This window comes from Astatotilapia calliptera, chromosome 13 (genome assembly GCF_964374335.1).
Source record: "Astatotilapia calliptera chromosome 13, fAstCal68.1, whole genome shotgun sequence".
Lineage (NCBI taxonomy): Eukaryota > Metazoa > Chordata > Actinopteri > Cichliformes > Cichlidae > Astatotilapia > Astatotilapia calliptera.
The window spans coordinates 32,369,205-32,379,114 of record NC_137434.1 but is presented as its reverse complement, the minus strand read 5'-3'; the positions used below and the strand labels follow the sequence as shown (position 1 = coordinate 32,379,114).

General features: G+C 46.2%; 2 protein-coding genes and 1 long non-coding RNA gene across 5 annotated transcripts; 1 reads left to right on the top strand and 2 right to left on the bottom strand.

The window, feature by feature from the left end:
* Positions 1–578: 578 nt before the first annotated feature.
* LOC113035213 (uncharacterized) lies at positions 579–3,899 on the bottom strand. 2 transcript variants are annotated; one of them, XM_026190603.2, is made up of 5 exons: positions 3,709–3,899; positions 2,930–3,074; positions 2,748–2,809; positions 2,618–2,672; positions 579–2,344 (listed from the first exon to the last, which is right to left on the bottom strand). In XM_026190603.2, exons 1-5 carry the CDS (start codon positions 3,835–3,837, stop codon positions 1,098–1,100), a joined length of 1,638 nt encoding a protein of 545 aa, XP_026046388.2. In that variant the 5' UTR covers positions 3,838–3,899; the 3' UTR covers positions 579–1,097. The 2 variants fall into 2 exon arrangements, with proteins under 2 accessions (XP_026046388.2, XP_026046389.2); XM_026190604.2 differs by lacking the exon at positions 3,709–3,899 and adding an exon at positions 3,360–3,498.
* On the top strand, positions 3,434–7,859 carry LOC145419796 (uncharacterized). Its single transcript, XR_013901138.1, has 2 exons — positions 3,434–3,581; positions 7,275–7,859. It is a non-coding gene; the product is annotated as an uncharacterized LOC145419796 (long non-coding RNA).
* Positions 5,172–8,968, bottom strand: vsx1 (visual system homeobox 1 homolog, chx10-like). 2 transcript variants are annotated; one of them, XM_026190605.2, is made up of 5 exons: positions 8,519–8,968; positions 8,218–8,293; positions 7,343–7,466; positions 6,733–6,928; positions 5,172–6,539 (listed from the first exon to the last, which is right to left on the bottom strand). In XM_026190605.2, exons 1-5 carry the CDS (start codon positions 8,925–8,927, stop codon positions 6,247–6,249), a joined length of 1,098 nt encoding a protein of 365 aa, XP_026046390.1. In that variant the 5' UTR covers positions 8,928–8,968; the 3' UTR covers positions 5,172–6,246. The 2 variants fall into 2 exon arrangements, with proteins under 2 accessions (XP_026046390.1, XP_026046391.1); XM_026190606.2 differs by having other exon boundaries at positions 6,748–6,928.
* Between the last annotated feature and the right edge of the window lie 942 nt (positions 8,969–9,910).

Sequence of the window (9,910 nt, the reverse complement as noted above, 5' to 3'; positions counted from 1 at the left end):
CTGGATTTGTACAAAATGAAATGTCTGCAGTGGACAGATATCCATGGTTACAGCCTCGACCAATAAGGAGCACGGATGCTGTATCACAGGATGGCTGGTCAGCTGCGCAAACATCTACTGTAATCTGCACATTTCCACTTTTTTTATTCTCAGAATTTTCTTTATGTCTTTATGTTTATAAAGAGACGAGCTGAAACACGAGGCTTTCAAAGATTAGAGACAGGAAGTTACCGCCGAGTGTTTCCTGTGTGGATAACAACAGTAAAACATGACAAAAGACACGATTAATCTGACGTAAACAGCTGATTCCCGCTGTCAGCGACACTTCAGCTTTAACCCTGTGAGCGTCTGAGCACCTGACCAGCTCGCCGACGTCCACGTTAAATCTGCGGCTCCTCGCATGCCTGTCAGCCAATAAGCTGTCACAATTATTAGCCCGCATCGAAACTGGGATTAACAGCTGCAGCTCTGACACGCTGACATGGAAAACATGGCGGTCTTTAACAGGTAAACAGAGACAACAGTAGCAATCAGCGGTCGCCACGGTGATTAAACTGTTCAAACACAAAGGGTCAGGATTATCTGCTGATTGGATCCTTTAATCTCACCTCTGTTCAGCTGGAAAACAGCTGGATTACATGAGCAGCTATCACAGAGGGGCACGGCCGACACAACAGAGGTCAAAGGTCACAAAGCAGGACAACTGGTCAGACGGGAAAACTCCAGGCGCTCTATTCTGAAAGTGCAGAGGAAGTCTGTGTGTATGTGGGCTGGAATCAGACTGTATATAAAGAACAGTCATTCACCTGTCAAAGAGGCCACGCCCCAAATAATGCAAACGTCATTCTTCATTTATATTGAAATTCGGCATGGCGATCATTTCTGATCTGAGTTTGTTTTCAAAATAAACAGACGTCACATGACACATAAGTTATTACCAAACAGATACGAGTTTAACGACCACGCGGCGCCACGCCTCACAGCTCCGGTGCAGAGTGCGACTGTGGCCGCTGAGTTCTTGCAGTTCTTAAACACTGTAAACACAAACGGCGAGTTCTCCCACTTGCCGTTTGTGTTTACGGTTTCATCGTTTTGCTTTAAAGACTCGACACCAGCTGGGCAGCAATTATGGATCCGTCCGGGACCACCTCCTGTTCGATGCTGCTGATTGGCGGGGGGGCGTTTCCCTGCGCTCCTGTCTGCTTCACGTGAGCTTTGGTCTGCAGGTGAGCCTTGAGAAAGGTGAACAGGCGGAAGTGTTTACCGCAGTCGCGGCAGCTGTACGGCATCTCGCCGCTGTGGATGCTGCGGTGCCTCATGAAGCTTGTGGCGAGGTTGAAGGTCTTGGGGCACAGCGAGCAGCGGTACGGTTTCTCCCCGGTGTGTGTGTAGCGGTGGTCGCGCAGCAGCTCCTTCAGACGGTAGCTTTTCCCACAGATGTCGCAGTGGAAAGGTTTCTCCCCGGTGTGGCTCCGCTGATGTGCGCGGTACTGCGATGGGTTCGGGAACTTCTTGCCGCAGACCTCGCAGCTAACGATGGTGTCGACAGCGGGCAGCTCGTCGGCGGGCAGCTCGTGCGAATGTTTGCTGATGACGTGGTTTTTCAGGCAGCGGAAGCTCTTGCCGCAGATAGAGCAGAGCTGCCGCTCGCCAGTGTGCGTCGCCTGGTGGCTGCGCAGGTTGGCGGCCTGCGTGAAGCCCTTCCCGCAGGTGGGGCAGCGGAACGGCCGCACTTCCTGGTGCACCAGCTTGTGGCGTGTCAGGTGGCAGGCGTGGTAGAAGCCCTTCCCGCAGACGTCACAGATGAACGACTTGTCGAAGTGCGTGATGCGGTGCGTCTTCAGCACGCTCACGCAGGCGTAGCCCTTTCCGCAGATGTCGCAGTGGCAGCTCTTCTCGCCGGTGTGCCGCGCCTTCACGTGCAGGTCGCGATGCGCCTTGTGGTTAAACCTCTTCGGGCAGAAGTCGCAGATGTACGGCAGCAGCCCGTGTTTTTTCAGCTCGTGTTCACGCAGTTTCAGGACACCAGTGAACCGCAGGCCACACACCGAGCACGCCGGGTGAGCCTTCTTCTCGTGGTCGGCGAGCCGCTCGCTGTTTGGAAACAACATGGCGCAGTGCGAGCACTGTAGGTGAGTCTCTGTTGCCTCACCAGACACCACGATTCGAGCTCTCTTCCTGCGGCCGCGAGGCCTCTTCCTGACCCCACCCACTGCCGCTGAGGCACTGCTGGATGGAGGCGACGTCGAGCGAGCGTACTCGTGGTCATCGGCCTGAGGCGCAGACGAGGAGGGGGAGAGCTCTGTCCCCTGACCTGTTACATCACACGTGCTTTCATTTCCACCTGCAACAGAGCAACAGGAAGTCTGTGAGCGGGACGTTACTCGTAGACGGGACAGTCGGACAGCGCTCGCACATCTTAAAAAACTATCAAGTAACCTGAGAAAATATGATGTCACGGCCAATCATGATGCTTTGATTTCACGCTACAGACAACACCTTCACCAAACAGGTGCCTGTCTGGGGGTGTGGCCTACTGCATAACACCCACACTGTGGATAAGAACCTCACCTTTTTCAGGTTTAATCAGTGACAAATCAAAGGAGCGACTTCTCACCGTTAGCGTGACTCTCCAGTGACACCAGCACACACTGTGAGTCTGCGGTGGCATTCTGAAAGACACAGGACAGGTGTCAGTGCTCGCTTAGCGCTCGTTCTCTGGCAGTTTGCTGGACTCACTCACTGACCTCATAAACCAAGATGTAGGTCTGCTCTGAGGGGGGGAAGGGAGCGCCACCGCCGCCTTCGCCTGCAAAACAGGAAACAGCAAGTACACAACCTGAAGCGTTTAGGTGGTGATGTAATCATTCTTTCAGGGACCCCGTCCCAGCTGTTCAATCTGCAGCCAATCAGAGGTCAGAGTACTGACCTCCGGCTGTCTCTGAAACATCATCGCTCCCATCATGCATCTGGCCCACGTTCTCGCCGCTCTTCATAACGCTCAGATTGACCAGCTTCAGGATTTTCTCCACAGCTTCAAAACAGAGATGCTCGACGAGAGCGCCGAGTTTCTCCTGTGAGGAAAACACACACACCGTTTCATGACTCATGTTTTCTGATGATAGGTGATGGATCTTCATTGGGAATGTTCTTGTTTTTAGGTTTTCTTCACTGTCACTCCGACTCAACAAAAGTGTCTGCACATGATCACACATATGAGGGGAAAAAGGTTCATATTTGGTTCAGGATATTTCCCAAAAACAATGCTGAACGCTAACCTATACTTGGAATCTGTGAGGTAAAAGCAGAAAAACAGAAAAAGCAGAAAAACAGCTCCTGCTGCAGGTGAATGTCTTTACCTGTGTGTTAAGCGAAACTTTTCTCTTTCCAACTTAAAACATGCCGAAATGTAGGCGGCTTAGATTTCAGTCACAGGTAAGAAGGAGGAGCCAATTTTCAGGCTCTAGGTCTAAGTAGTCTCGGTTGTAATGATTTGTGTCACTGAGTTAATAAATTATTGACGAACTAAAATTGGAGGATTTTTAAATGGAGCTCGGGATGATGACATCGGGACTTTGGGAGTGAGTAAACCACTTAAACACCTCGCGCTTCTTCTTCGTCTTCTCTCGCACGCACACCGTGAGCACGTGAAACCGGAAGAGCTGGAGTTGAGCTAGCTGTTAGCGAGAGTTAGCTGGGCTGGCTTACCTCGGCTTCGAGGCTTTGTCTGTTTAAAGAAGCTCCCTCCACAGCGCTGAAAATCTCCGTCACCACCGCCCTGGCCAGGCTGTTGACGACGAGCGCCACTTCATTCCTGAAAGTGCTTAAATCAGCCATTTTTTAGGAGTTCCCACTCTCAGTGGCCAGTTAGCTTAGCAACCAAACCGCTAATGTGGATAGAGGAAGTGACGTAATTGGCTTATCCCGCAGGCACTTGTCGGGAAAGGGAAGCGGAAAGTGAATAAAAGTACATTTATTGATTTTCTGCTGAATCTACTGAAGGCGTCGCGCATTGGATAATAAACATTACGAAAAATCCTTAAATTACATGATTTTAAAATAGAGTTTGGCTTACTTCAGTGTGGAATATGAACGTAAATGTGTCTTTAATGGAATAGAATAGAGATATCCTTTATTGTCCCTCACCGGGACAGGCGGAGCATGCAGATTCACACAAAAGTAAAGAATATGAAATTTAAAAAAACAACAATTAAGAGACTGTAGAGGCAGATTTCCAACATTAAAAAAGCAGGACTCACAGAAATGTGCAGCTGAGTAGGATTATTGGTGCACAAAATGCTGTATATTTGTGCTTAAAAACCAACAACAACAGACTATTTAGCAAAAATGGAAAAACTGCAAATACCAGCAGGATGTAAATACTTTATTGAGTTTGTTGGGAGCTGTGACGGAAGTCCAACAGCTGCTGGGAGGAGGGACCTGCGACACTCCTTTGTGCACTGTGGATGCAGCAGGGTGAGACCAAAGGAGCTCTCCAGTTCTGCCACAGCTTCATGCGTGGGGTGGAGACACCGTCCAAGGATTCTTCTGTCTCCTACCACCTGCACTGGGTCGAGGGGGCATCCTAGCACAGAGCTGGCCTTTATGAGCTGGTCCAACTGCTTCCTCTCAGCTGTAGATAAGTTGCCGTTCTAACAACCAACATCATGATGGCTGATGATACACGTGTAATTTAATTCAGATAACACAGAAAAAACAGTATTAAATGGTATAAAAACATTTTTATTTTCAAAGGTGCCTGTTTTTCTTCTAATACCAGCAGCAATGCCTAAAATGGAATTAAATCATATTTTCAATTCATCCTTCAGTTTCATTACATTTGTTTTATAACAGAAAGATGAAGATTAGTGAATCTCTTGGCCTTTTATGAATTTTATTTGTATTTTTTCACCTATCTGGTTAATTTGGGGTACCGCTAAGTAGGTATGGAAGTCAGTGGGTGGCAAAAGTGAAACAATTCACAAAAAATTTGAATTAAACATTTATGGTACTCAAAGTTTCCTGTTAAAACTGAATATAGAATTTGGAAACTTTATAGAATGATGGTCTTTTAAAACTAGTAGTAAATATGTGCCTCTTTTTTTTTCAGCTGATGTGTAAAATTAAGTTTTAATCAGTGTTTGTGTTAATAAATCACAACAAAGCTCAGCTGATTCCAAAAATACTTCTTTATTTTCCACCCTGCTGAATCTCCACCTGTATAAGCATATACTAATAATAATAATAATAATAATGATAAAATGTTTGCAATCTTACATTTAAATTACATTCACAGAGTTTCAGTCAAGCAGGTCCAACTATAAAACACAAAAACCAACAGGAAGAAAACATTAGATATTCTCAGACTCCCAAAAACCATGGATATAAAACATAAACACACACACACACACACACACACACACACACGTCTTTCACAGTCTTTTAGAAAAGACTCCAACCCCTCGAGGCTGATCTGAACGTCACAGCATCGGTGTTCATCTTAACGATGAACATTAGTTTCCCAGGAGCACGGCGAGCACAGCCAATCACTATTTTGTTGTTTCAGAACATAAGTTAGCATACTTAATGATTAGCATGCTTAATGCTAGTGCTCTGTTAGTATCAGGCTATTTTAGCACACTAACAACACTTTGTCGCACAGTTCAGAAATTACCACCGTAGCATGCCACTAGCATGGTAAATCTGAAATGTTCAAATACTAATACAAAAAGTTAATAGTAGTGATTAAAGCTTTTTTGAAGTGCTAAAGTTTGCTAGCTGATCCTTATAGTATAACACAGGGTTTACATATATTAGCATGTTAGCTAAAAATAGCTTTAAGTAATAGCATTTTCTATCAAAATATGTTATCATGACTCATATTTTCCCATTATTTGTTTCACTGTTAACACTTGTTGACAACTGAAACTTTTAATATCATTGTTTTTCATCTAAAATCAGAACTTTTTTTGTCGCTAACACTGAGAAAATAAAGTCAGCTACAAAATGCTTACATGATCAATCCTGCTGATATTTTAACAGGTAGTAGCACACCAAAACAATATTTATATTAGCTCTTAGCTTTGTTAGCAAACCAGCAGCTAGCGTTTGAACAAACTAACTTTGCATAGTAACAAGTAAAGTTTTGGCTGCGTTTGTTTCAATTGGCTGTGCTTCCTGAAAGAGCCAATCCCATCACAGCGCTGCCTGAACAGAACACCTTCCTCCTCTTTGGTCAGATCATCTTCAGCTATGTTCGTCTGATTCGCTGCAGCTTTGTTGCTGTGGTGAAGAGGCGGTTCTTATCGAGGCTCCGCCCTCCTCTTGCTGCTGCTGTTTAGATGAGCTGGACAGGTCAATGGCCACCTCCTCCTCCCCCTCGTCCTCTTCCTCCTCCATCAGCTTGTCCTCCTCCGGCTCCTGGGCCTTGCTGGAACCTCGTCGTTCCGAGGCATCGCAGAACGAATCGGAGCGCGCCGAGTCGGACGCCGGAGGGCTGGAACACTTTTTGGACATTTCCAAAGACTTCTTGTGCATCCCTGTGGGGGCGGAGTCACATTCAGGTTCAGTCCAGTGCGAACTGCAGTGTTGTTTACATGTTTGTTCACTGCTATGGTAACATGAAAACATTCAGGCCCGTGTTACACGCAGCACTTCATTGTTTACTCTAAAGGCTTATTGATCACTGATCGGTGTGTATTGATGCTGCTGTGGTGCACGTGTGGCACTGACGTGCATGCGGCTCACCGAGCAGCCAGGGGGCGCACGATCCCATCATGCCGTTCTTGGCAGAGTTGAGGATGGACTCGGGCAGCGGGATGGAGTGTCGCACCATGGCGCCGTACAGACCGTACTCCGCCATGACGCTGCTGCGACCCCAGCACTTCTCACGCTTACGCCACTTGGCCCGCCGGTTCTGAAACCACACCTGGAAATAAAACAGGAAGTACAGAGGTCAGAGGTCGTGCCCAACACTTGAGCAGGTAAACAAATAAATAATGTGTTACACAGAGAAATAAAAACAACACGATTTCACATGTTCACAGCATTTCTCAATAAAATCAACAAAACAGAACAAAGTTCAGATCAGATTAAAGCCCAAATATTAAAAACCAAACAGCCTCTTCAAATAAATTCATTAAATCAATAATAAAAACAATTTGAAAAAAAAATACTTCTTTTTTTTAATTGAGAAAACTTGTTTTTACGCTGATGTTTCCCCCTCACAGGAAATCTGTCTCTGATTTGAATGATTCAGGGTTTTCGCATTACAGATGTTCCTCGGATCAGTTCTCCACTCTGCTGATTGGTCAGATTGATGTCACCTGATCGGGACCCTCACCTGTATCCTGTCCTCGGGCAGCTCCGTCTTCATGGCCAGCATCTCCCGGGCGTACACGTCGGGGTAATGAGCCTCCTGGAAGGCCTTCTCCAGCTCCTCCAGCTGGTGGGAGGTGAACACCGTCCTGAACACAGCAGCAGACCCGATCATGTTTCATTCTTCATCACGTTTGATCTTCTTCATTACTGACATCACTGATTATTTTATTTACACTTCTAAGAATTGTTCATGACTGAAAATTTAAAAAAAAAATCAGGTTAAAATATGAAATCTTTTTATTTTATTATCATCATCTGTCTTCTCTCCTTAATTACTGGAACCTGATTATTGATTATTATTTATTGAATTCAGTAAAGCAGCCACGGTTTGGTTTGTTCCTCCATTTTTTTTCTATGATTTGATTGAAAATGTTTTCTGCTTTTCACTAATGGAACAATCACGATTCATCATCAACATTATAATATTTATGACACAAAGCTTTCAATAATAAAATAATAATAAATGTTTTTAATAATCACGATGAATCAAAGTTCTTTTTTCTGCTAGAAACGAATTAATTCGTAGTTTTAACTTAATTAAAATATATTTAAGCCTTGCGTGAAGCTGAAATGTGTCTTTAAAACTCTTTTTTTCGTTTCTTCTTTTTTATTTCTTCACGTTGCTGAATTCAGAATAAAAATCTGAATGTGTGTTTGGGTTTTTTCAGCGTTTTTTCTCTTATTTGTATTTTTGTCCGAATTCAACGGAAACACCGAAAAAACATGAAAAGAGCACAGAATTAGAATTTTAAAAAGGCCAAATGTTTAAAAAATGACCCTGAATTATTTCTTCGTTTTAAAAACATTCGGTTCGTTGAGTTCTGCAGTTTTCCTCACCGGTGTCTCCTCTTCTTCCTCTTCTGAGAGTTTCCGGAGGTTTTGGGGTCGTTACGGTCCGACAGACACTCTTCATCTGCGACAGCAAAGAGAAAAAAATCAAATCTGAACGAAAAATCATCAGAAACAAAATAAAGTTGAGATAAAGGAGCCAATAAACTCGGGTCGGTGATGACGCTGAAGGCCTCGTGACTAAAACCAGATTAAAAGCCAAAAAATATTTTAGGGACGCGTCAGCACAGAACCCGAGCCGGAGCGAAGGGCTCCCATCAGGGACCCTTCTTCCAGCCTGTCTCCGTACCGGAATAGGCCTCCCGCTGGGCCTCCAGGTTCTGCAGGTAGTGGCTGTCGGGCCGGGCCTGCAGCAGCGGCAGGTGTCCAGGCAGGAAGCACGGCGCCCCGGCGGGCTGCTGCGCCGCCAGGCTGCACAGGAAGCCTAGGCCAAGGGGCAGCGACCCCCCCGGGAAGGAGAACCCGCCGAGGCCGGGACCGGCCCCGTGCTGCTCCGTCCCGGGCCCCGAGGCGAAAGGAGCCCCGCCGGGCTGCTGCCGGGCCTGCAGGTCTGTCTCCAGGCCCAGCAGGTCGGTGATGGCGAAGCCTTTGGAGCGGAGCCCGGGGCCGTGCAGCCGGCTCTTGTCGATGCCGAAACCCGGGGACAGCAGCTTCACCCGCGGCTTCTCCTCGCTGAGCTCCTCCCGCCCGGTCATCATGGAGCAGAGGAGGTGATGGAGCAGAGGAGGTGATGAAGGTGGAGAACAGAGCGGCAACGGGCGGCGGGCAGCTTTATCAGGCCCGGGATCCCAGCGGCGGCCAATCAGGGCACAGAGCAGGAGGGGGGGGGGGGGGGGGGGGCTCAATCCCAGAGGATTAATTGCCACCAATTTCCCTCCAATCCGATCAGGATTTCAGAGGAAGAAGAGGAGGAGGAACACTGTTTATCTTTGATGCGGCCAAACATCACAGAGCATCCACCAATCAGCTGCTGCCATCAGCACCATCAGATTTCACAAACCTAATCTAGGCTCCATCAAGGCCGCTTAAACTGTGGGGCGCGGCCCACGGGGCCGTGCTGACAGCAGGATGGGTCTAAGGGAGCCGCAGACTGACACTGCGAAGGCTGCGGTCACGTGACCCTCGTGCACTTCTGTTTGTGCTCTTTTCATGACCCTAAAAATGACCTCTGACCTCTCTTCACAGGTGTTTGATGCTTTGGATTTGCTGTAATCTGACTTCAGCTGCTGTTAAATGTACAAAATAAAGAAAACTGGATTTTAAAAGTGCTGAAAAGTCAGTTTTAATGATCGATGAATTTTATTTACAGACAGAAAAATCTAAACTCAGCAAAATAAACTATTAAATCAAGGAAGTGAGTAAAGAATCAAATGCACAGTTCCTACTTTATCCGTTGGATTTATTTCCTGGATTTGGTGCCATTTTATTTCTTTTTTTAAACATTGATTTATTTATTTTCCTTTCTGAGGTTTTGAACCTCCACACACAGTATGTTCATTTTTTATATTTCATTTATTGTCATTATTTTGACAATAATGCTAGAAGAATTGAATAAAAGTGAAAATAAAGATAATAAAGATGATGATCTGCGGGTGGAGCGGGTGGAGCTGATGAGGATAAACAGAGAAAATCAGCTGTTTGTCTCTTTGGGCAGAAAACGAAGCTCCTGCTGATGAAAGTC